At 36.5% G+C, this 27,830-nt stretch overlaps 2 protein-coding genes across 2 annotated transcripts; both read right to left on the bottom strand.

Annotated features, from left to right (window-relative positions):
- Nucleotides 1-2,677: 2,677 nt before the first annotated feature.
- Nucleotides 2,678-16,709, bottom strand: LOC115413763 (zinc finger protein 292-like). Its single transcript, XM_030126825.1, is given in 9 exon segments — nt 2,678-4,781; nt 4,784-9,239; nt 9,357-9,498; nt 9,707-9,843; nt 10,816-11,018; nt 11,134-11,269; nt 11,480-11,558; nt 13,514-13,668; nt 16,551-16,709. Coding segments are annotated over 9 exon segments (7,143 nt in total). The 5' UTR covers nt 16,701-16,709; the 3' UTR covers nt 2,678-3,096.
- Nucleotides 16,710-20,359: 3,650 nt separating this feature from the next.
- LOC115413835 (glycoprotein hormones alpha chain) lies at nt 20,360-24,233 on the bottom strand. The gene is made up of 3 exons (XM_030126949.1): nt 24,131-24,233; nt 22,089-22,273; nt 20,360-20,434 (listed from the first exon to the last, which is right to left on the bottom strand). The coding sequence occupies exons 1-3, from the start codon at nt 24,222-24,224 to the stop codon at nt 20,360-20,362; spliced, it is 354 nt and encodes a 117-aa protein (XP_029982809.1). The 5' UTR covers nt 24,225-24,233.
- Nucleotides 24,234-27,830: the final 3,597 nt, after the last annotated feature.

The following is a 27,830-nucleotide window of genomic DNA, read 5'->3' as shown; positions in this document are numbered from 1 at the left end:
AACAGTCCAAAAAATGATCCACTATAAGAAAAAAGAGAACAGTCCAAAAAATTATCCACTATAAGAAAAAAAGAGAACACCCCCAAAAAGTATCCATATAAGAAAAAAAGAGAACAGCCCGAAAAATTATCCACTATAAGAAAAAAAAAAGAGAACAGCCCAAAATATTATCCACTAGAAGAAAAAAAGAGAACAGCCCAAAAAATTATCCACTGTAAGAAAAAAAGAGAACAGCCAAAAAATTATCCACTATAAGAAAAAAAAGAGAACAGTCTAAAAAATGATACACAATAAGAAAACAAGAGAACAGTCCAAAAAATGATCCACTATAAGAAAAAAAGGAACAGCCCAAAAAATTATCCACTATAAGAAAAAAAGAGAACACCCCCAAAAAGTATCTACTATAAGAAAAAAAAGAGAACAGTCCAAAAAATTATCCATATAAGAAAAAAAAGAGAACAGCCCAAAATATTATCCACTATGAGAAAAAAAGAGAACAGCCCAAAAAATTATCCACTGTAAGAAAAAAAGAGAACAGCCAAAAAATTGTCCACTATAAGAAAAAAGAGAACAGGGTCATTCCACCTCAATTCAACAAGTGCCTCCTGCTCGACCATCTTAGATTTGCTTGAAATTTTTACCATATAAAGTTCAACACTAAAAAACACCTCAGCCAAAATTTCAGATTGATATATCAAATACATTTGAAGAAAAAATTCATGAACAGGGTACCCCTATTGCCGTTTTTGGTGCATTTCGCGATCGTCTTAAAATGCTGCAAAGTTTAAAGTGCAATATCTCAGTAAGTTTTCTAGCTAAATGCATGAAATTTTCAGCAAAGAATGACTACCATATATAGATTGCATATGTATATTATCAATAACATTGTCTTTATTGGGACTGTGGTATGACCTTGTGAAATCTGGAAAATAAACTTGAAACTTTTACGAACCCCCATATTTATTGACCAATTAAACACAAACCAAATATGATATATAAAATCGCAAAATAACATTTTTCATTAATTTTCACTTTCAAATACCACAGGTATGACAAGGAGTACCAACCAAAAGAACTTATTTTCTGAAAGACCATCACATATGCTTACAAAATGTAAAATTTCATGATGGTTCTAGGACTCCAACCTACAAAAAAATATTTTTGAATAACCCAGCTATATCGCTCACGATTCTTATCAACTGATCATGAAATTCGAGATGCTTGAACTGTTTGACTGTGCAGAGTATACGTAGTGATTTATTTACTAAACACCAAATGTAATAGAACAATCTGTTTGTAACATATTTCCAACAGTGAACATGACAATAGTTATGACATATGTTATAACTAATTATACTACTATAATATGTTACAAACAGATTGTTCTATTACATTTGGTGTTTAAAAATAATTCAAAAACAACAGAATATATAAGGAGCAAACAGCCAAAGGCCATGTGGAAGGTTCTCAAACACAGGTTGTCCCATAAGTCTCCATACATAGGAAAAATAAACGTTTCTTGACATAAACCATTTTTATTTATATAATATGCTCTATATGACTGCCATTTTGTTGGGAACACATTTCAATGCGTGTCCTCCACTGCTGAAGAACTATAAAGAAGAAATATAAAGAAATACATGTTAGAACCATATATGTATGGAATGTATTATGTCTCCTATGTATGGAGACTTATGGGACACCCTGTAGTCTCCAAAGTTATATCTTCCCAAAATTTCTGGTGATGATAAAGAAAAAAAACCAACAACATACTGCAGTGTCAAAATACCCTGTTTTCGGGAAAAAATTAAAAGGTATGATAAAAATCTAACTTCATTGTTATTTTTTCCCATGTATTTATTGATTTTTCCTTTTTGCGACTTTACTTTTTTTAATCAGTTTGATTTCTCCACTGCTGAACCCGTTGCCGCAGTACAAGACTTGGGAATCAGATTTTTAAGAACTTCATTTTAATATTCACACCTTCATTATGTATATCGTAAATTACTTTTAATTGTTGCTTATTATATCATATTATTTTTGTGTAGAAATTCAATATAATTGTGCCTCAACATGACCTTTGTCTGTCCTTGAATATTATTTACATTTACGCATTTGGCAGACACTTTTTCCAAAGTGACTTACAGGGGAAAACCAATCAAATCAATCAATCAATCATTCAAATTTTATTTAATTGTGCCTAGGTTGCTATTCAACACATTTCAAAAACATTACTTCTTATTGAGAAAACTGGGCTTTGGTCGTCTTTAATTAGTTTCCTTATTAAACTTGATTTTTGCCTCATATTTGCACATAAAAAACCATAATGACCCTGTTGTTATACTTCATTATTATATAATAATATGAGTCAGAACTGGGAGTTTACACTTTTTCATGTTCAGGATTTTAATGTATTCATGGCTGTATTAAACACACTGTAAATGATATATGCTGTTGTAATTGACGTCATACTGCAGAATACAATCAGTAACTCAATTTTACTGCATTATTCCAATTCATTGTTATACAAATAAGAACAAAATTGAATATAAAATTTCTATAGAATATTATAATACTGTACAAAAATATCAAGCTTTTTTTTTTCCATGCAAGCCCTTTTACAGGTTGTTGGTGCAAACAGTACTGATAGACAAAAAAATCTAGACATTTTACAAAAGAACCAGTAACATTTTATTGAACACTTTGTGGAAGACATGTAAATATTACAGATAGGTCTACTAGTGTTGAAAAAGGATGAAATAAATACAAACAGAACTTGAAATCCCATAGGGATATATAAAAACATAGTTTTCTTTTAAAAGTCTCCATTTAGCAAAAGAAAAAAAAAACATCTTCAGTACTAAGCATAAATACAAACGTGGTCTAAAATCTATGCCCTATAGATTACCTGGTTATTATAACTAACATACATACTTAAAATCATCCAAGACATTTTTTTAAAGTACAAAATAGGCCATTTCATTGTTAACTGTGACCGTGAGTGTTAACAGTTGGAAATTTGATGCATTAACAAATGAACCATTCTGCAGCATACTTCTCAAATCCTGAGTGAGATTAAATTGAAAAAGACTCGGGCTATGATCCGCTATAGAGCCACCGTTTTATTAGGATCATGGGCTTCATATCTTGTAGCTGCTTTAGCAAAAGATCAGCACCGTCTGAAAATCTTTTATCCATAACAATCTTGACATTACTCACTGATTTGAGATTAAGGGGGTTTCTGAAGTCAACTAGACTTTCATAGCCTCTAGATTCAGAAATTAATTTAGATCTCGTAGATTTCTGTCTGAGAGATGGTTGTCTTTTGGACGGCAGTTCAGAACTAGATCTGTCATTTAATTTGCGTTTGGAAGTGTGGGTTGACTCTGACGTTTCCAAGAACTTAAGGAAAGAGTCTTCAAGTCCTAATGGCTTGAAAGACCCTGGTACAACTGTTTCCTCACGTTGTTCTTGGGCTGTAGGAGTCCCAGGATTTGAGTTCTCTCTTGAGTTGTTGACCGTAGAACGATTCCTAAGAGTCTGCATCCGCTCTGGACAAGCTGGTGTGGGGTGTGCAGGTTTTCTAGGACGGCCTCTTTTAGGTCCTGTTTCTGTTCCAGGACAGGTGGAAGCTTGAGATTCTGCATTCTCTTCATTGGACTGCTTGGTGTCCTCTTGGCCTATTCTCTCCACCGGTTCCTCCGGTTTCTGGTCACTGGATTTCTCGACATCTTCTGGTTCTAGTTCTGGTTCTGGTTCCAGTTCCGGTTCCGTCTCCTCTGATGAAGAACTTGGCACACCCTCTGATTTGTTTGCTTCTTTGAATCTTGCGCGTGAGTACTTTTTGCAAAAAATGAACTGGCTCCTCTGGTCTTCAATGTATCTTTCTGTGAGGCCATGAGTGGTGTAATGCTTAAATATGCTTCTTTCTGCCCGCTCCACTGCATCACATCCTATTATCATGCATGGATACTGCAAGGCAGACTTCTTGGTGCACATGGCTGATGCCTCCTCGTGGGATTTTAGTGTTGGCTTTCCAAAACTAGTCCAATGTTCAATGGACTTCCCGTCTTTCTTTTTAGTGTTTTTCTTCTTCATTTTAAACTTGTTTTCAACATTCTCTTTCCCATTGTTAACACCTGGGAAGAGTCCCACTGATTTAGTCCTTCTTCCATCACTAGCTTTAGGATCATAAACATATTCATGCTTTTTTATCAGGTGACGGAGGAGGTTTGATTTTGTAGTGTAAACACGGTCACATCCCTCATACTCACACTTGAAAGTGGGGTCAACTGAACCACTTTCAGAGATGGCAATTTCTTTGTGGTAATTCTTAATGTGCTCAATGTAATTTTCTACAGAATTGAAGGGGAGGCCACACTCTGGCCGGTCACAGTTGAAAGTCCCTATACTCATGCTGGCCATCATTGCCGTGGCTTTGTCGCGCGTAAACTTGTGGAGTAAGAGGTAATGCTGTACTAACCTTGTGATTCCCATGAAAACTCTTGAACAGTTTTTCACTTGACACCTTACTTCATTGTCTTTGCTCATACTCTCCTGTCCATTTGTAACACTAGGCTTTTCAACCTCAATTTCTGGTTTGCTGGGTGGCAGGGTTGCCTGATGCATAGCCCTGTAATGCAGAATCAGATTTTGCTGAATGGTAAATGCAGCAGAGCATCCTTCATGAACACAGCGATATGGTCTATATGGACTGTAGGCATTGTCCGCGTCGCACATTTTGAGCCCCAACCTTTTCTGAATTTTTTCTTTCTTCTGGGGTCATCCTTTGTTGGTGTGTTTTTGGAGCTGCTTGGTTTCTCCGGCGACATGGATATGGATGCAGATGGAGGGCTGGACTTTGGCTCTTTTATTTTGCTCGCTGATGCATCTGATTTTCCTCGCTTGTCCTTTGCGCCTGGGCTGAGTTTTTCTTTCAAGCTGGATTTCACATTTGGACTCTTGTTCATATCAGCTGCTTTAGGCTGCTCTAGAGGATTTTCAGGAATTGACGGTGCCACTTCACCAACAGGACCGTCAGTCAAATAGTTTGGTGGTGATGGCAGCCGAGTAACAGTTGATACCTCATGTGTGAAGCTTTGTCCTATTACTTCCATAGGTGTTGTCATTTCAGCAACCTCTGAGATGCTTTCATTGCCTGTTTGAGGTGCAATGGCAATGTCAACTGGTTCTTGTTTTATAGTAGTTGCTGACTGTGTCATGTGACTAGCATTGGGATCCTTGGTAACACGGCTTGTGATTACTTGATCTTTGTTAAGTCTGAATGCGCACCTATTTCGGGCACTAATTTTTAATTTTTGCATCTCTGCTTTTGATAATCTATGGACTTTTTCATAGTGAATTCTTAAACCTGTTGTTCTGGTAAAAGTCTTGGGGCAAATCTGGCAAGGATATGGAGAAAGTTTGGATGGTGTTCGTTTTAGTTCTTCAATCATTTCATTTGAAAAATCGTGCATTTTAGTCAAGTGCTTGAATAAGGCTTCCTTTGTCATAAATGAATACTCGCAATCTTCCTGGTCACATTTAAAAGGTTTAGGCACCTTTTCAATGGGCCTGTCATCGCTTTTAATCAGTAACTTGCTTTTATCAATGCCAGAAGTTGTATTACACTGATTAACCATTTGTCCTAAGCACAGATTACTCTGCATCTTTTCTTGTTGAGCCTCAATCAAATCCAACCTCTGAAAGGCATGTGAAATTTCCATCAAGTGATCCTCTTGTTGATAAGGTACAGGGAGGGCTGGATTACCCAGCTGTACTGCTTTCTCTTGCTGGTTTTCAGGAGAAACAGAGGAGTTTGAATAGTCCATTATGTATGTATTTTGAGGTTCCTGTTTCAGCGTCATAGGGGCAGTCAAAGTGGTTAAGCTACATGATTCTTGTGAGAAATCACCATTTGACATATTGTATATTGCTCCATTTGTGTCAGGGACATGAGGATCATTAAGAAAATCAAGAAAAGATGTTGGCAGATCTGCGGTCAGGTCAATTTCATCTAATGGCCGGCACTGTGAGCGTTTTGACAGGTGACCTCCGAGAGACTTGGTGCTTGTGAACTCTCTGAAGCATCTCCTACAGATGACCTTTCCATCTTTAATGATTGCTGGCCATTTGGTTCGCTTGCTCAACCTGCTGCGTTTTCCTTTCAGTGAGTCGGGGTCACTGTTCTTGTCATCTGAGGCCTCGCATTCAACATTTGGGCAATCCTCTTCATAAGGGTAATCTGTGTGAATAATACTGTGCGGACTCATGATGCCATCCATGGAGTTATCCATCTGTTCGTAAGTTGCCATATTCTCTGTTTTAATTATTTCAGTTGTGGCCTTTAATGCAACTTGAGCTTCTGGGCTCAGACATTTCATAGGAATATCAACTGAAGAGCTCTGGGTAAGACAAGAGTTCTCACTCTGAGCATATGGAGTGTGGTAGCTTCCTTCAGGTAGGCTGTCAATTGTTGAAATACTGTTTCCATTATCTAGCTGCCCTGTCATACTTTCACTGCCTTTTCTCACATCCTCACCGTCTCTGCCGCCCTCAGGATGCATAAGTCCATACTGATGCCCTCCATTGTGCATCTGCCCTCCATTGTCAAGCATAAGGGAACTTGATACATACTGTGACATTAAACTTGAATCTGAAGGAGCGTGAGACATACCTGGGCCTTGTACTACTGCCATTGAATGATCTCTTTCAGTTGGGAGGGGGGCTGTGGTTTGATAGGGGTCTGCCTGCCAGGGAGGATAGTTGCGGGGGGGATATTCATTCATGTTGAAGGCATCTGGATAGTTATTCATGGGAGGTGAAGACCATGACTGGGACATGTCTGGCTGCATTAATCCACCAGAATTGTTTGGGCTTCCCCACGACGGGTACAGTGTTGGGTTAACCATTGGAGTGATAGGCACAGGTTCCATTGAGCCAGGATAACACTGGGCAGGTGAGGATGAACATCCCATTGGGTAATCCATTTGCTGCATTCCAGGTTTGTTGCATAGTAGTCCTGGCTGATTTGGTTGCCTGTTTCCTATATTCTGTGGATGACTAGGTGGAGCTGATCCACCCGGTGTCTTTTTTGCTGTAATCTTGGTTACTTTGTTATATTTCTTTGCTAATTTCCAGTCTTCAAATATTTCAGGATGTTGTTTCTTCACATGCCTAGACAGGCTTTTATTTGTACTGTAAGCCCTTGTGCAGTCGCTATATGGGCAGCAATGCAAGTTCTCTTCATTGCCAGTTACAGCAGGCGTGCTGGGAGGATATCCTTGCAGCGAAGAAGGAACTTCTGTCTTGATTTGAATAGGGGAAATTAGTTGTGGAAACGCTTTCTGAAATTCAGTACCTTGTACATTGTTATGCATATCTCCCTGTTGATTTGCCACAGGATTTGTTGCACTTGGAACAGAATAGACGGGGGGAATCTCTCCTCCCTCTGTTATATTATAGTCAGTTTGCTGAGCTTCTGGTGCTGGTTTCAGCTCAACTGGTGCTGGAATGGGGTTTGTCAGTGGAGTGTAACATTTCTCTGGTTCTTTGATTTCAGTATCTGCTGCAGGATTCAGCATACTTTCAATCGAGTGCTTTACTCTCACAGGAATGGGTTCTATAGCAACCTCGGGTGATGTGCAAGGTGAGGTGTTTGCTTTTGATGCCTCCTTTGTGTCTGTGTTAATTCGTTCAAGGCAAGTTACTGCAGAAAGTGATTCTTCATTGCTTGGGGCACTGCCAACTGATGGTTGAACATCTGGAGTGATAGGAGGAATTTGATTCGTGTGAGGCAAGTTGTTCACTGTATTGTTTGTACAATGATTCTGTTGATGAGACAAGAATTGAGACTGTGAGTAGAATACCTTGCCACAGTTATCTGTTTGGCAAGTGTAGGTAAGGTAATGCTGAGCTTCATGATCGTACAACAGGTAAGCTTCACTGAAAATTTTGCCACAGTTAGGGAACATGCACTGTGCCTTAAATTCTGGATGCAGTTTTCTGTGCATGAGCAATTCAGAATTTGAATTAAAGTTGGCCCTGCAATCCAGCTGTATGCAGATGTACGGTTTAGTACCACAGTGCATCTGCAAATGATCATTAAGATGTTGGACATTAACAAATTGCCGCCTGCAGTACTGGCACACCACTTTCTGTTTTTGTATCTCTAAAAACCGCATGGCCTCTTCGTCATCTTTGTGAGATCTTACATGAGCCATGAGGTTACGGAAAAATTTGAATGCTTTGGAACAGTTTTTAACAGGGCAGAAACAGTCTTGACTCATCTGTGTGTCAGATGTAGTTTGTTCTAAATTAACAGTGGGTTCTACAGATTGGTTGCCAATTTTAGATTCAATTTTGACTGGGCTCATGCACATCTTGGCAGCGACTTTTGTATTTTTTGATGGGCTTTTAGGCGACTGAGGTGGTTTGGTTACCTTCCTTGCAGCCTTCATTGCAGCTAGCCTCTCTTTGCAAGACTGCTTTACGTGTGATGCTACATGTGGCTCTAAAACCTCCCTACTTTCAAAACTGTCTGCACAAATTGGACATAGATACACTCCATCTTTGAAATGCTTCTGAGCGTGGCGAACAATTCTGTGCCCCAAGAACTCCTTGTCACACAAAACACAATACTGCATGTAGGCTCTCCAGTTTCTGAAGCGTGCAGAAACAAAACCTTGCTCCCGAAGTTTTTTAGCTTCTCTGTTTTTTTCTCTTTCATCTGTGATTTCATTGAGTTCGTTTGTAGTGGTTAACAGAAAATCCTCCAAGTCTTTGTATTCAGGGAGTTTGCCAAGTGCACTTTCCACATCTTGTTCATCTGTATCGTTTAGTGTGTCAATAGATGACACAATAGCTGCCTCGTCACCCATCAGTGCCAAGCAGTTGCGTTTCAGTGTTTTCCAGTCCCAGAATTCTGGATCAAAAGGCCACTGTGTCTTCAAGGCCAGCAGTAACTCACAGCGTAAAGAATTGGGCACTGGTAGACTTCCGTCCTCCTCAGGTTTCTGGTCGGGTTCATTGTATAGAGACTCCACAGCATAATATGAGTCAACTGTAGGCTGGAGGAGAAACTCAGTCAACTGGCATGCACGTTTAACTTCAAGATCCGTTGGCAAGAGGCAGGAAATGGTCTTGCAAATAGTAGACTTGCTTTCCTTATGGTCACTAGAGGTCATTTTCAGAGCCTGAATGCACATTTCCACACACACTGGAAGTCCCACTTCTCCAACCTGAGAGAAGGAAAAAAAGTAACATTAAGGAACTGATAACAGACACAGCAACATAGTTACAATGACGTGAATAGCGATGTCTAACAGTTGTACTTTCAGCTTGAGACTAGTGTTTACCTCATTTTGGATTACTTTGATGAGAAATAGAATGTGACAGACACTTCTGCTGAGAAGAGCCATGTCTTTGCTGTGGCCAAGAAATGCATCAGCAGACGACTCCAAACGCATTAATAGCTTACTCCAGAACAGTGTGAGTTCCCTGGAAAGAGAAACAAAATGCATACAGCATATTTAACACACAAAATCAATGACCCAAAATCTGCAGCCATGACAAGTATAAGCAGAAATGTGAGCTTACAACATATTTAGTTTGAGAAAAAAAAGTAAATCTAATTAATTTTTCCATGACAACTGTAGTAAGAGTAATTTTCTAAGTGCTCTGAGACAAAGCAAACACCAACACTTACCAGGCACAATAAACATCTCCTTGGAGAAGTTGTCGCTTGAGAAAAGCTGAACATAAGCAGAGTGCTCCTTTCTCATCTCCCTCTGACTCTAAGTTGCAGATCATCTCAAGAGCATCTTTACAGTCTATTGACGCAATCTGTAAGAGAGAGATAATGGTAGAATGTGTGATATCACTTGGGTCCTGTCCAATAGTCCATTTGCTGCTAGAAAGCGTTTAACTTAAGAGTACTGTTATAATATGTCACAGCCAGTTTAAGATTTGCTGTATGAAATACGCGTTTCAACTGCATACTGTTTGTTTAAAGTTACCGATAGCCACATTAATGTTGCTGATAGCACATTTTTCAAATTATAGCATCAGCATTTTTAGTTCTGCTAGTGGCTAATATCAGGCCTTTCAAATGGAATTACTGACTTTGAAGGGGAAAAAAAAAATCTCTCAAATTGCCAAGATGTTTTACAGTTTGTTCCATATTTATTGATGCACTGTGAGTTTCATATTCAATGATTTGGATTCATGTTCAGTTCTATAATTATCTGGTCTCTTATGGTGGAAACTGATTCTAACAATTCATAAACTAAATTAATCACTCTTATAGTAAAAACTGATCGTATTTTACAGCGATGCTGATATCAGTCAACTAATCATTATTCAATCAGCCTTTCCATAAAACACTACCAGTCAACCTCCAATTAAACTGTTGCACACACTATTGCTTATGTTTATTGGTGCAATAGACCTTGTGATTCTCAGTGAATTATTGAGCAGAGTTACATTGTAAACCTGTACTTACTAGACCCAGCCAAATGTAAAGAAGCCAGTAAATATCTGTCTGCTATTGAAGCTGTATGCTCATTACACAAACCAACGCCGGACAACTGCATATAAGAGCCGATGTAATTGTTTCCTAAATTATCTATATAGATATACAAACAAAATTCACTTGGGAAAAAAAAAAATAATGATAATTTTTGCTTAGGTGATAAAACATCCTTTGGTGTTGGAGGAGAGGTCCAGATGGAGACCAGAATGTTTATCTTTCAAAATACCCATACTGGTGTGGACAGGCCCTAAATGACAAATGTTTTAGAGCGCATGATTCCTTACCTCTTCCATAAGCTGCTCCTGACTTTTTGTCATGCAGATGCAAAGCAAGTAGGTTTGTTTGAAGTTCCCTTTTCCTTCGTATCCCGGATACTCTGAGCACATCTTTGCAAGGACAGCAGCTTTGTCAGAGCTGTCCACTTTGATAAGGTGCTTTATTCGCATGGTGAGGAGTGTGGGACCCTCCAACTCAAGATATTCATGAACTAAAAAAGAAAAAAAAACAAAAGGATGAGACAATTTCAGACAAGAGACACTTTGAAATAAATTGAACAAGTTAGTGTGTGTCTTCAAACCAATACACATCCAAAGAGAACCAACCTTGCTCAGTTTGAGGGTTTTCATTGGATAAGATGCTGCTTAGTGTGGTGTTGGACCAGACGCCATCCTGCTGTGCCAGAACTGAGAGCAGACAAAGCTGCGTGCTCCCACTTTCTTGCAAAAGGCTGTGTGCCAACTGCAACAGATAATGTGAAATCTGTCAGCAAAGTTTACATTGCATTCTTTGAAACTTGTTGTTGAGAGAACCCACAAGCATAAACATGTAAAACCATATGATTATATTTCAGTGCTGAATGAAACCCAGTACATTTCTAAACCTTTTTTACTGTTTATCGCTACAGAGATAAGCCAGAAAAAGTCTACTAACAGCCCTGGGGATACTGACCTTCATGGAGGACTGAAACTCCTCCCATAAGGCACCAGGGACATGCTGGGGCAGTAAGAGCAGCAGCTCCGCACAGCTCCTGTGAATTCAACACAGTCATTTGTTAAAGCCAGATTTAGGTCAAGGATGGGCACACACTTCAACAAATTAAGGCTAAGAATAAATAGTCACAACCTGTGGTGCTGTTTAGTCAGTTTGGAAACAAAACAGATTGTGAATAGAAAAAAAAAAAGTGATTTATCAACAGGACAGAACTCAGAGCAGGTGTTTCCAAAGCAGACACTTATGTTTTCAGAGGCTATTAATAGAAAACAATAATGCACAAACAGAACAATTAATAAATACTAGCTTGATTATATTTTTAATAATTCATTCATTATTATCCTTGACATTAACGATTCTCGTATGGTGCTTTCACTTTGTGTACATGTTCCACTTCAAGAAACGCATCCTCATCCCAAATATGTCGACACTCCCTAAGAGGTAGCCTACATTTCTACTCTGTATTATAGCCTCAAGGACTTTGTCTTCATAACTACATCAGGAGAACAGAGAACCAATAGCTGAGTACTTCCTGTGGGCTGTGTTCTTTAAAAATTCTTCATATTCTAATTTCCTTTGGCATTTGGCTGTGTTTTCTTTTATTCCTACAATACAGTGCATATTACAGATAATATGTATGCATCTTAGCAATTACTAATCTCAGTGTATCTAAAACCTGTATCCAGGGATGCATGTTGAGCCATATTTTAAGTAATATTGTGATGTGGTGTTGCAAATTTCTTGGTTACCGTGCAAAATGCATTGCTTACTGATCATTCTGAAATGTGTACTTATTACAACTAAAGTATAAACAGGGTTCCTACAGGTTTCTACAAGTTAAATTTAATACTTTTTAAGACCTTTTCAAGACTACTTAGTCTTTTAGAATTTAATGCCCATTTTGCGGCAATACTGGAAAAAATCTGTGACTTCTTGAATTTAGGAAAAAAAATTATTTTCTCTGTCTTGATTCCCACCGTTCCAACCCATTTCTAACCGGTGGAGGCAAAGTTAGCAATAATTGGGTCCTAATTTCAATATAAATTGATGGGTTGTAACCGGTGGAACTGAGTAGAATAATGTTACTTTCTTTGCAGCTTTGACATTTAACAAACACATTTATTTATTTATTTTTACCTTTATTCAACCAGGTAACAACAGATTCTCACTTCCAGTAATTACCTGGCCACATTTAAACACAATATATCGAACAAATTTGTGCACTACAAAAAAGGAATATCTGATTTAAATAAACTGAATTGAATCTGGAATATTTATCTTGAAAGATCTTTTTTTTTTTTAGATTTATTTACTCTTTGAGACTTAATCTTAAGATTATTTGACTTCTTCCAGAATTTTCATCTTGAGCTACCCCACTTTGATATTACAACTAATTTTAAGTAATATTTATGACAGAACAAGCTCCATTGTTGGGGAATGAATATGGAGGACACAGGAACTGTTTGCCCTCAAGAAATATTTACTTTTTTATGCAGTTTTGCCGATACATATCTATTGAGTCATTACATCTTCATAAGACCACATATGTATACCATACATAAAACAATCTTACTATGAAGGCGTGAAATGTGCTAAAATAAGAATTTTAGCATTCTATAATCCTTAGATAATACTGTCTTATTTTAAGAAAACTTGATAAGTGCAATTTTCTTACTGCACTGGTAGATTATTTTACTTGAAATAAGACATTTTAACCCAATATTGAGTTTAATTTTCTTATTTTTGTACCAGCCTTTTTTGCAGTGTGGCAACATAACTTAAGACCTACCACATTAAATGTAATACCTTTTAAAGACTTTTTTAAGGTATTAAATGTAGATTTGTAAAGACCCTGCGGGAACTCTGATAAAAGAAAACCGATTATTTACAATGAGGGAGCATCTTTATATCATACTTAGGTTCATTACAGAGATACTGATACTGCGAAAATAAAAGTCATGTAATTTGGCAAAGACAACAGTTTTTACTCACAGTGCTAACTTTTCAAGTAGGAGTGGCACGTTTTCACATTCGGAGGAGAGACAGGAGGCAGCCTTTGCGAAGCTGAGGATGGCCACAGTGTAGACCTCGAGCAAAGGCAGCGGATCCTCATCGGTTTTCCAACGACCAGCATGTTCCACAAGGACCTGGACACCATTGAAAAACTATAGTCATTCACAAAATCTATCAGACTGACAATACAACAGAAAACAATGACAGTTTGTAAAAGTGCTGTGTGAGTGTTGGTTCAACAGTTTATCGATTACACGTTAGTCTTTAAAAAGAAAAACTAATTCATTAAAGAACTGTTAGTGATTATTATGCAAATATCCACAGAACTTGATGTTGAAGCTTTTCAAATGGAAAAAAAGCTCTGATCCCATATTGATATCAGTTTGATATTGACCCAAACAACTGGATCGGGTTTTGTGACAATGGCACCGATCCACAGGTCAGTCTCTTCATATACTGTATCTGTTATTCTCTGCTTACATGTTGTGTAATTTGTCACTATTCCAGTTTAAACAATCGCCAAAAAAAATTACACTCTGAAAACAATACTATTCCAACTTAAAAATTTAATAATGACCAATAATCAAAATATGTAACTGATTAAATTAGTGTTCAACAAAATACATTCATAAAAACATCCATCTCCTCTTACACTAACAACAAAGTATCTGCACTTTGGAGGTTTTTCATCTTTGCTACACCAAGAGCAATTTTAGTTGTTGTGTATGATGCTTTTTAAAACTATAATATGCCTCACTAATGTTAATTTACTTCTGATGTTTTGTTTTGGCATTGTCCACAGCAATGTTTAAAGACAAAACTGACATTGTTTTACATGGAAAAGAATGATGCCTGACGAACCCAGTGAGCCATATAGATTACTAACTACACATTAGTAGCAGATCATATCAGCTGATACCCAAAGAGTGGGAGCTACAAAAAAGTCATCTCAGTGCCTCTGTGAAAAGGCTGAACTGCCTTTCTCTAAGTTTATTCAGACACCTGAAAGCATAAAACAAGTCATTTAAGATGCCCCATGGGGCTCTGGGCAGTTGTGTCGGAAACCTTATTTTCAGTAATGGCTTGGGAATATATTGAATTAATGCAAATAATTAAGGTTTTACTTTATGAAAGTCAAGAAAAATGCCTTAATCACAAAATGAGATTATTCCCTTGCAGACATTTCTTGCTCAACAAAATTCCCAAAAAGTTTTGTTCTTGTAAAATATTAAGTGTGAATGTGTTTTCCAGTTGTTTATGGCTTATAGTTTTAGTAAATAAAGATTCTTTTTAAGGCAAGGTTTATCTTCAGGTCATGTAGAGAAAAGATTAACACACTAAAGCATCCATAACATTGAAAAAAATCTATATTTAGTTTTTTGCCTATAATCGCCCAGCTCTATTTTCACTGATTTCAGAAAAGTTTACAATGAAAAGAATAAAAAAAATCTTATTTGTATCCTGTTTTGTGCTAACAAAATTTGAACCCTGTACCGGAGAAAATCAAGTTATAATAGAGTAGTCTAAATAGTAGTTTACAAAAGATTGCAGGAAAATAATTACATATGGACAAACTTGGTAAAAAGTAAAACACATTTATCAATGATGTGGGAGGCAGAGCACATTTTAACTTCAAAATGGAAGCAGACAGCATTGGTTTCACACTTATTTCATCGTCCTTGAGGAATGAACACAACAAAAGTATAATAAAGCTTACATTAAAAAGTGTTACTGTTAAAATTACACTGCACTTGAAAATGTGGGGAAAAAAATCTGACATGTTATTTAGTATTTATTACATAGCTCAGCTGAATACGAGCCTGCAAAGCATCAAATAAACATATGCCTCTAGTGGAAAAAAACCCTCTTTATCCTCCCTTTCTTTTCTTTTCATACTCAGAAGTTACCACCGTCTGCGATTTAAAGTCCCTTCATTTCCACACACTAACACACACTAATGCTTCACATTCATTTCATACTTTCATTGCTGACTGCATCGGTGCGTTTTGTGAGCCCATTCTCCATCAAACACACACAAGTACAGCAGATACAGTCCGGGCTCGTCCCCTCTTTCTCAAATAACTTTCAAGCTCATGAATTCCTCACTCCCGGTTAATGTAGCGTGAAAACATAACTATAATCTGACACAATCGCGATGGAATGACAGTAATCTGTGCTGTATCTCAGGCATGTGTGAGGTAAATGCAGTCCTCGCCTTTATATTTACGTGGTCAGGGTAAATTAATGAGAGGGGGGGAAGATGTAATGGAGTCAGTGACCACTGCCACACTTTCCCTTTTAAATCACTGTCGCAGATCGGCAGCTGTAAAATTAAAGATCAATCTAACAGATTTTAATGGTGCTGGTTATATGACCAGTGTGGATACCTCCGCTGAGCTGATGTGGTTAGCCTGATTAATTAGTGCAAAAGGCCTGGGCTAGCACCTTGAAAAAAAATCATTGATCTCTCCGTACAATAAAGCAGCTTCACAAAAGTAGCCCATTTTTACACCAAGTTAAACTCCCACAATTGCAGAGATGCAGTGTTATAACGTCTGAATGGTGTTTTCTACAGTAGATACAAGTGTTTTCTGCAGTGCATATTAATGCAATCGCCCAGGAAAATCTCGCTAACGTAGCTATCCATTTTTTGCACAGCATGACCATTGCACAGGACAGGGGGACCCCGCATACCAGCTAGCAACATTCATCTGCTATTAGCTATCTGGCCTGGAAAATACGAGTAATACGTGCACGGTGCGTACACATAGGTGTGACTTCTCGTCTGGTGTATAGTCACACTTTGCAAATAAATGCATGCCAGAGACGAACATCACTGAGAGACAAGCTAAAAAGCACGCTGGAGTTTTTTTCCCCCATCTTCAAATGCCAGGCTGCTAGCTAGGCAGCTAGCTTCATAGCTACATTGTTATAGCAAACGTAGACGCGCATCCTCGGCCAGGAAGCCAGAGGGGCTGCAGGCTGCCCGGGATGAGCAGCAGGAGAACAGGCTAACCTGGCAAAACTCCTGGCAGAAATGCAGGGAGGCTTCCAACGGAGATTGTGAACTCTCTTTCAGAACTGTGGTCAAACCCTGGAACCGCTCTCGGAGCTCTTCGATAGCTTTCCGTGTGTCATATTCCCTCTCTGTCTCCCCCTCCGCCATCTTCACAACAATCACGACCGCGTACGCACAGATGTTACGCTGCCAGACTCGCACACGCACGCGCACGCAAAAGGGGGGAGGGGAGAGCACACAGTGTGCTCCACATACCCCCGATGTCAACAAAACATCAGTGACCCTACAGGGTCTCAAAAGCACTCTGCATCTGGAGGTGACAGGCTCATTAGCAGAGTGTCTGGATGTCTGGGTGTCCGTGAACACCTCACTCTGTAGATCATGTATGTAAAGGCAGTCTCCTCCAGGCAGGGACCCCCACCACACAAACCTCAACCAGGAACCAAGGTCCAGGCCCAAGGGGATGGGTTTGTTTGAAGACTGGGAAGGACATGTTTACTGGAGCATCTGGGGATCATCCTGGATATTTTGAGCATCACACACTTCAGTTGTAACATTCAGGTGGATTTTTTAAACATCCCTTTTTTGGCTTTTTTGTGTCAGCTCATGATGGAAATGTCTTTATTTATGTAAAGCAGAAGTTCCCAAACTCTAACTCCCCAGATAGCAAATATTTTGGCAGTATTATGGCATACATTTGGCTTTCTTTTGGCATTATGAAAACCTTTAGGCTTAACTGTGGTATGATTAAGGTTATCCATAATAGATATGGAGGCACCAGCAATGTATGGCTGAGTTCTGGCATATGTGTGGTTAACCAAAAGACTGGGCAAAGAGCGGGATCAAGTATAGGGATGGTATGGCCTGTTTATGGCAAGCCAGAGGATTGACTAAAGAACGGCAACATATTATTCCATATATGGATGTTTTTTGGTTGTGTTTTGGCATATTACTGTAAAGCCAAAACACTGCACAAAGAGCGGGAATTTCTGCCCAGAAGAAAACCCCAATTCATTTTAAAAGCATGATCAACACAAATTTTGGCCTCCGTTTGGCCTCTCTTTGGGTCAGTTTTGGCTACTTTTTGGCTGGATTATGGGGATTTGGGGCTTTTCTGGCTATATTTTGGAAGTCCGCAATTAGCTTTGGGTGAATTTTGACTTCCTTCTGGTTTGATTTTGGCTTACCTATTTTGGGCCATTTAGGGCCCATGCATCCAGAACTTTGCCAAAATGGCATGCCAGTTTTGGGCCAGATGTAAGCCATAATGATTTTGCTATTTGGGTCAACTCAACTCAACTTTAAGTCCATTATTTACTGTTGATGTCTGCAGATACAGAGAGAACACGTCATACACTGTCACCCATAAAGTTGGAATATTTGTTTTTACAAATATTAAAATGATTGTGACAGTGTGATTTATTCTGGATAGATAAAGTGTAACTGGGACTCACATTATGATCATTGCACCTTGCCAAAGGATGCTATTGATGTGTATGAATAGGAATAAAACGAGGAATGTGTCTGAAAACAAAATTATCCCAACTTTATAGGCATCAGCGTAGAAAATATAGGAAGCTTTAATTTGGATTTTAAAGAAAGTGTTATTACAGTTTTATTACATATTCTGTATAAGTCAGACATAGTTGTACTCATTCTGTGATGACTACAACAGATGACATTTATTACAGCTGGTAACTGTTTTTTGTTTTTTTTTTTCTTTAGTAATGTGAAGATTTTAGTCTGAATTATTTCATCTGAACTACACTTCATAGTATTTCAGTGACTCCCTCCAGCACAGTTATAATACATCTCCATTAAGACTAGAAGTTTGACTTGACTTTCCAGACTGAGAGATTAGATAATAAATCTTAAAACTAATTGCTTTTGTGCGAAAAGATCCAATTTGGTTCACTTTTTAATTGCAGTGTGAAATGTTGAACAGAGTAGACATCTGCTGACAAGGCTGACGTGTTGGCTTTATCTGCCTGATCTGAAAGTTTACAGACCAGTAAGCATCTTATTTTACAAATGTCATAAGCGTAATAACTGTAATAATCACGACTGTCTACTGTGTAACATAAGGGCCAGCGTTGGGGGAATTACTTCAATGCAGATTATAGAATAAATCTAATTTGTAAAGTGTTCTGTTACATATCTTACACACACATTACACTGACATATCATATCACATCATATGTTATGTTATTTTCTATTGCTTTAGCATTATATTACCGTATTATCACATCTAACAATGTGAATGAATGGGATTCATATAATACCACTACAGAACCATGGAGCTGAGCTGAATGTTGGGTAGTTATTTATTTATTTGTGGTTTATTTGATAGGGACAGATATATATACAAAGGTAAACTGAGAACAGCAACCCCAAGTAAGTAAGTGTTTGTAACTAATGCTAGAAGGGCTTTTGCAGAATCAAAAAATGTAAAATATAAAGTATAACCTGAGTATAGTTTGAATGACATAGAGCAAAAAAATTATGCTCATCAAAACTGATCACAACAGAATATTAAGAATACAAATTTAATCACGTAGACAGAATTACAAGCTAAAATAATGTGGAAATACAGATGGTGTGGGAAAAAGGTTAAGGCAGTTTATTTTGACCTTTCATTTTGCACAACATAAAATTAGAGTGAAATACATTAAACGGAGGCAAAATAAAACATTTTCACGATGGAATATATTATTTTCACTCATTTTCTGCCCAGCAACTAAAATATTCCCAAAACAAAAATGGCTCAAGCACCAGCACTTTTACACTCGCTGTTTTCACACAGCAGGAAATGGATGAAAAAGATGTTACAGTGGTAGCAATAATGTAAATTCCCATCTATGCTACAGAGTGCACTGGGCAAAATCATACATTTACAGACACTTGAAATATGTGTTCACAGTCAGAGACAAAATGTGCGTTTTCTGAGTGTGAATGTATATTTCAAGTGGCTGAAAATGTAGGTTTTTGCACAGTTGTGAAGTAGCAGTTTTACATTTGTTTTTAAATCATTAACTTATGGGATGCTGTTTCAATGTCAAAGCAAATGTTGAAATTCAGAAAAATAATCTGTTGACTTTAATAACTGTATGCTAATTGTCATATATTTAAAAATTAACTGTAAATCTGATGTCAAGTCTTTATTTTGGGCCAAATAAGTTGATATGTCTGTATAGGGTTAAAGGTAATATTACTAATGACGTTTCTACTTTAGCCTAAGATACCTAAACTCACGTTCATCAATAAAACATATGAGCATTTGTGAATGTTTCAATCCACACATGCAAGAAATCAGCATTTATATACTGTATATATAAATCTAAAAAAAAAATCAAATTCATACTTGAAGTTGTTTATTGTCTAACCTTCATGTTTGATTGAGTGACTATCAAGTGTGTAATGGCAGAAGTTATAATCACTTGCCTTCTCTTGGCTGTGGCTTATTTCACCCCTCGTTAAATTACACATTCAGAGGGAGTTAATGCACTTTAACTGATTTCTAACGCACCACAGTAATCAGCACAAAATCTCTTAACACACACATAAACATATGAGACACATTCACAAAAAAAAAAAAAAAAAAGCAAATTCCGGCTGCACATTTTAATTGCTTAATCTATACAAACATTATCTATGCAAAAATGTAGACTAATTTCACATCATGGACACAGATTTGCTACAAAAATATTATCTGGCAATGCAAGGATAATTAATTTATAACAGAGGAGAGCATGTGCACAATTTGCTGCCAAGCTGAGTACTGCAAAATGGTTTCCAGTTGCCATCTGTCATATCTTATGATAATAGCAGGTGCTGCAGTGGCACTCTGTGTGGTTTTTCACCCGAATGCCATCCACCTCTGTCTGAAATAAAAACAGCAAGAAGATGTGCAGGAGTAAGCATTATCATGTCAATTTCCAGCTGCAAACAGGAAGAGTCATTATATCTCTGCTTATCAGTAGACGTGTGGTGGGGTTAAATTCACATACTTTGAAACAAAAAGCAAAACAGACTGTAGAACACTATAAATGCAAATAAAAACAAGCAACTCCACCTATTCAGTATCATTAAAAAATATCCTAAAACCAAATTGAACATGTAATATCCCTTGTCAAATAACCAAATCATTTTTTGGCACATTTTGTGTGATGTCAGACAAATACAAAGTGTAATGTGATTTGACTTGGAAGTGTGATACCTTTATTGTTACATTCTTTGAACAAAATCACTTGTTTAATTCTACATGACCTAAACTGGTGCCAGTGACCAAAAGCATCTCCTGACTTAAGATGTTTAATAACTTTTGAGGGAACTAATTCTATCACTACATGTAAACTATTCAGATAAAATTCATTTTCTTAGCAACATCAGATAAGACCCATTTGTATGTTAAAAAGCTCCGTAGCAAATGTGGAAACATTGTCATTTTTGTCAACATTGATTCAACAGTAAAACCCATGTAGTTTGTTCTATTTTGAAATAATACATTTTGATTTACTCTGAGCTTTTATGAACATCTACATCAGTAAATTCAATATAGGAAAATACAGTCACAGAAAAAAATATTAAACCATCAAAAGTCATCAAAAACAATGGTTATGCAATCATGTACTAACTCCTGTGTGTATCATGTGACTAAAACAGACACAAAAGAAAACATGGAATGCCCAAAAGCACTGTTTTTGTCAGTACAATGCCATAGCTATTGATGTAAGAACTGAAGTGATTTTGGTTATTATCAAGAAGACATGGAAAATGGATAGATATCAGCTCTGAAATCAAACTCTTATGAGCTATTTTTGTTGTTATCATTATATTTGTCGAAACAAATGTACCTGTAGTTGTACCAGGCATTAAAATGAACAAGAAATTGAAGAAAACAAGGGTGGTCTTATATTTTTTCTGCGACTGTGTATGATGCCACCAAAAAAATGCAAAATGCATATTATGACAAACACTGATAAATCACCAGAAAAAGGTTAAATGTGGAAAAAAAATAATTTGGCAGTTGCCATAAATAAAGTTGCAGGTTTTTAATCAATTAGTTTGGTAGTTAAATAAATAAATAAATACATACATACATACATAAATGTTGTGAAAACAGTGAAAATGTCTTGTTTGGTCCACAGCCCCAGAGAGATATTCAGTTTATCGCCACAAAAATATTCAAACTTTTTTATTAGACAATTCCCACTGATTAATTTATTACTGATTATGGACTGATTGATTAATTGATTCAACTTTATTGTCATTGCACATGTCACAGACACAAGGCAATGAACTATTTTGAGATTGCATCAAACGTGGAGTGCAAAGCAGTATGGGGAGATAGAATCAACTCTGGATATGGGATAATGTATAATATAGTATTTGAAGTATAGTTTATGAATATGCGTCTGCAAAATGAATGCAGCAAGGAGAATAGTTGGTGATCCATGTAATAACTGACAACTAATTGATTGCTAGAATAATTGTTGCAGATCTAGTCATCTGTTGATACGTTGGCTTAACTTTTACCTCATAGCCGTGTTTTGCCACACAGCACGTTGCCTCCGACGTGATGTTCTTGGGAATCATCATGGTCATTCTGGCCCTGAGAGGTGTCGGATACGCCCTGGAGAAGCAGCAGCCCATGCACTGATAAATTGGACGATCCCTTGAGAAATAGAAGTTCTTTTTCAGGGTGCATTCCTCACAGCCCACTAGAAAACATTAAGAGAACAAGACACTTGAGAATATTCAACGTGATGGTTTGATATTTAACTATTTTCAAAACTACGGATACCTGAACTAAGGTGACCAGGTGTCCCACTTTACGAAAGACTTGTCCTACATCCCCACATACTGGGAGACAATGCCCCACATGTTGGATTTTACATGAGCACAAGCAACTTAGCATCCAAATGTGATAAAAATATTAGGATAAGAACATGTGAATCCATCCGCTTTTGTTATGTAAATATCATATTATGAAGAGTTCTGTTGAAATGACTGTACACTGGCTTTCACAAGGTTACACTGCAATGATCATTCAACCTTTATTATTATTATTATTATTATTATTATTATTATTATTATTAGCAGCAGCAGCAGCAGCCAGAGTGAAGATGCAGTTGTTCTGAGAAGCCAAAATTAATGGTTTTCAGCAACTATACATATATATATATATATATATATATATACACACACACACATATATATATGTATATATATATATATGTATATATATATATATATATATGTTGGCTTTAATGCATAATAACAATGACAGGTGAACAGATACAGAACTATTTAATTGTCATTTAGAATTTTTTTTTTTTTACTTCAAGGGCTGTTTATAAATGTATTTCTTATTTCCACTACATGTTGAGATCCTAATCTGTGACCTTCAGAACTTATTGCTGTTTGTTTGTTTTGTTTTGTTTTTTAACCCTTAATGATTTAGAACTACTTTTGTAGGTCACTTCCAAATAGATTTTTTGTCCTTTCCTAAGTGGTTTATCAACATTTATTTATATTATATTATATTATGCCCCATTATTTAGATTTTTGGTGTGAAAATGAGGTATTTTCCTGTATATAATTTTACTGATCATATAAATGTTCATAAAAGCTCAGAGTAAATTCAAACATTATATCACAATAGAGAAAATGGAAGAAAAAAATCACTTTTTCTGCAAAACATGTCAATAAATGAACACAAAAAGTAAGTGTCCGCAACCACTGTCATTGGTCAAACTCTATGGGTTTTACTGGTGAATCAATGTTGTAGAAGATGACGGAGTCTCTGAATGTCCAAATGGGTCATATGATGGGATGATGATGAAAAGCTGAGAAACTGTATTTTACCTGAATTGTTTAACCCATAAAGACCCAAACAGTGACAGATGACAAAAACCATCTACTGATCTAAACTGTTTAATACCTGTTGATCCACTAATCCTATTAATACATGTAAATAATTGGTGTAAAATACAGTTTGTCATCTTTTGATGGTCATCAGATACGAAGTTCAGAGGCTCCATAGTGAGCGTGGAAACACCATCATCTTCTACAACATTGATTCACCAGTAAAACTCATAGAGTTGGATCAATGACAGTGGATGGACACACTGGGTTTATGTTCAGTTAATAATAGATTTGACTGAAAATGTCACTTTTTCTTCAGTTTTCTCTGTTTTTGATATAATAACCATCAACTTTTGTCAGAGCTTTTATGAACATCTTCATGATCAGTAAATGAAATGTAGGAAAATATCTGATTTTTACTGAAAAAACACAACATACAGAAGATAATATTACAATATATGGTGATAAATCGCTTAAGGAAGGTTAAACATAGAAAAAAGTTCTTTTGGGAACTGACACAAAAGTAACACTGAGTCCTTATGGGTTAAACATATTGATAGGATTAGTGGTTGAAAAGTTATTAAATGTTTTAGATCAGTAAATACTTCTGGCATTCTTCATGGAAATTATATTATGATTTAATACTTCCTGAGATGTCCCACTTTTTTTGTTGTTGGGTACAGAGATTTGTACTTATAAGTATATCTTACTGTTTGAAAAGTCACTGTTGGGGTAAGAATTGGCGACGTAGAGAAGAAAAGACACCAGAAGAACAGACAGTCCAGCTGATTTCACTGAGCCCATTGTAGCAGTGGTCACCTAACAATGCAGAAACAGAACACAGAGAACATCAGAAACCACTGTTAACAAGTGAGTCATAGATGAAGATGAAATGTTACCATGATGAGAGGTCCGTTCCCTTTGAGGTCAGCTTTGAGTGCTAGGTCCAGCTCTGACTTCTGCCTCCGTCTTTATATACCAGTGTCCACCTGGACACTTCCTGGATTAGGTATCAACCTTATCAATGATCTCATTGACTCACTGGCCACTGTGATGCATTCTTCGTAATCCCCTTAAAGAACAAAATGATAAGAACAAACCATGGAAAGTCACTAACCTCCATCCTTCCATCCTGATTATTGATGGTGCGTTTAATCCCTGGGTTTTTGTTACTTGGTAACTGAGTGTTGTTATTAGTGAAGATGGAAGGGTCATTAGTTTAAGATGTACTTGTTTAGTAAAAATGTGTTTCTTAAATATAAATCAGGATATCTCATTATATATGGCCCTATGATAAATAATTGCTTCCGTTTTCTTAAAAAGCCCTAATCTAATACTCAAAGAATTGCACTGATGTTTAACACATATAACTTTACATGTAATAATCCAGTTACTGTCTCTAAAATGTTCCCTAGGGTTGTGTTTTCCTTGCTGCTCTTTTTTTTTTTAACCCTTTCATGCATGAATTATGAGAACCTTAATCACGATTTTTTTCCTTAGTGTTTTTATCCCTCTTTAGGCATAAAAATAATAATTCTATTGATTTTTGTTAGCCTATTTTTATGGAGTTACAAAAATGTCCACTCAGCTGGACTCCATGCATTTAGTTTTAGAACCAAAGAAACATGTATTTAATGATATACTGTGCCAAAACTATGAAATAAAAACATTTTTAATGCTGCTAATCTGTTTTCTCACATTTTAACATACCTGCATGGAGATAATATGCAAAAAAAAACCAAAAAAACTTGTTAATTACAGTCTAATAGCAATTAGCAGTTTTTTTACTCTCAAACATCTTACTGCAGATCAGGTTTATCTAGACCAGCAAAGTTACAGTAATGGTATGAATGTCAGTGTATGGGATGATGCATAAGCGTCCACTGTGTTGGCTGATATGGAACTAAAACAACCAAATCCTTGAATATACAAGAGAACACTTTTGAACAGCTGTCCACTGTAGTGACCAGTGTGCATGAAAGGGTTAATATAAGTAGGTATGCTGGAGTAAGAACCTCAGTCAAATCAATAATAAATAACAAAAGAAATCTACCTTTACATAAATGCTTATAAGAACTGTTATAATAAGAGTTTTGTTTTGATTTCAGTCCAAACTCAAATAGTGCTCTGTCAAAACTGGAGGATGGATGAATAAATGGAAAGATATTTGATAGCTGTTAAAGAATATCCATGTGTGTGACTCCATCAAAATGAAATGTCAAGGATGGATGAATTTATTTAGTATGTCATCAGTCTGTTTACTCAGGTACTCATGACTGTGTGTCCTTGGTTGCGCTGGTGACAAATCCTGGTTTAAACCTTGTACGTCATTCAATAAATGTGGAGGATAAGACATTAACTCACAGAAATCTGTTTTTATGAGTGTTTAACCTATAAAGACCCAAACTGCCACTGGGGACCAAAACCATCTACTGATCTAAAATGTTTAATACGTATTGATGCATTAATCCCATCAATACATGAATATAATTGGTGTAAAATACAGTTTGTCATCTTTTCATGGTCATCAGATATGACCCATTTGGACGTTCAGAGGGTCTGTAGTGAATGTGGAAACACTGTCATTTTCTACAACACAGGTGTCAAACATGCAGCCCGGGGGCCAAATCTGGCCCGCCAAAGGGTCCAGTCCGGCCCTTGGGATGAATTTGTGAAATGCTAAATTTCCACTAAGATATTAACAATCCTTTTAGTTCAGGTTCCACATTCAAACCAATCCAATCTCAAATGGGTCAGATCAGTAAAATACTACCCAAAAACCTATAAATACTCATAACTCCAATTTTTTCTCTTTGTGAATGTAAATATTTTCATGTATTTACACTAAAACAAAATATAATATTGCAAAAAATGTGAATAACCTGAAAAAATATGAACTACCTGAAATGTCTCAATGGAAGTAAGTGGAATTTTAACAATATTCCACATGTTACTAAATGTTTTGTGTATTTGTAGACTTACTGTGATCTGTAAGTTATATACAATGTACATGTGTAAATGATCAACTGAAGAATATTGTTAAAATTACACTTATTTTTTCAGTTTGTTCATGTTATTCACATCTTTTGAAAGGATTGTTTGTAGATGTAAACATTTTCATGATGTAATTTTTCTTTTTTCACTCTAAAACAGAGAAAAAATTGGACTTGACATTATTTATATATTATTATGTTATTATTTTGCTGGTTTGGCCCACTTCAGATCAAATTTAGCTGAATGTGGCCCCTGAATTAAAATGCGTTTGACACCCCTGTTCTACAACATTGATTCACCAGTAAAACCCACTGAGTTGGATCAATGACAGTGGATGGAGACACTTGGTTTATGTTAAGTTAGTCATATATTTTGCTTAAAAAGTCACTTTTTATTCAGTTTTCTCTGTTTCTGATATAATAACCTTCAACTATAATGTGATATTTTATTAACATCTACATGATTAGTGAATTAAATATAGGAAAATACCTGATTTTTACTGTTAAAACATAAAATACAGAGGATAATATTTTAATAAATGGTGATAAATCGCTTAAGAAAAGTTAAATGTAGAGACAAAACTATTTTGAAGCTGCCACATAAGTAGCACTGTGTCTTTATGGGTTAATACTGTAGCCACTGTGATATGATATTGCAATAATGTATGTTTATTACTCATCAAACCATCTTGCATTATGTGTAAATATATATTATAATCAAACCGTTTTAGAGTCTGTGATATCCTTTCATGTTATCTTCATTAATCATACAATTTCCCATTCATTTTCTGGTTTCAAGGGTTTGTCTGTGAAGGACAAGAGCTGCGTAAATGATACTGTGTGAATGGTTGCTCCAAGATAATTGAAGTCCAGCAAAGAGCTTTTTGCTTCCTTTGGGAAAAAGAAAAAATGAATTATCAGCCAATTTCACCATGTTCTGCCCAGTGAATTCAGTGTAATCTCCTCAGGTCTGCTTTATAATGCTCCCCTCAGCAGTATAAACACAACTACTGCTACCAGACACCGACAGTCATTTTACAATACTGTTACAATACATGTTCATCTTTTACCTTTGAGTTTCTGAAGTAGTAGCTCTGGACCAGAAGAGTCATCTGAATCTGATGTAGAGATCACAAAGTGTAGAATAAACGTTCATATAAAGAATCTATTAAATCACAGGCACTTATTGCAACTTTTTATAATGGTTTTTCCTATTTTTCTGCATAAATTAACTATGTCTTCCATGTTTGTTTGTTTTTTTAGATGTGTCTCACTATGTCCTATATTTAATTTACTGATCATGCAGATGTTTATAAAAGCTTAGAGTAAATCCAAGGGTTGTTGTATCCAAACAGAGATGAATCAATGCTTCAGAAGACAACAGTGTTTATGAACTGTCTTCCATGTTTTTTGAGAT

This window comes from Sphaeramia orbicularis, chromosome 22 (assembly GCF_902148855.1).
Source record: "Sphaeramia orbicularis chromosome 22, fSphaOr1.1, whole genome shotgun sequence".
In the NCBI taxonomy this organism is placed as follows: domain Eukaryota; kingdom Metazoa; phylum Chordata; class Actinopteri; order Kurtiformes; family Apogonidae; genus Sphaeramia; species Sphaeramia orbicularis.
This window is presented reverse-complemented; position numbering and strand designations above follow the sequence as displayed.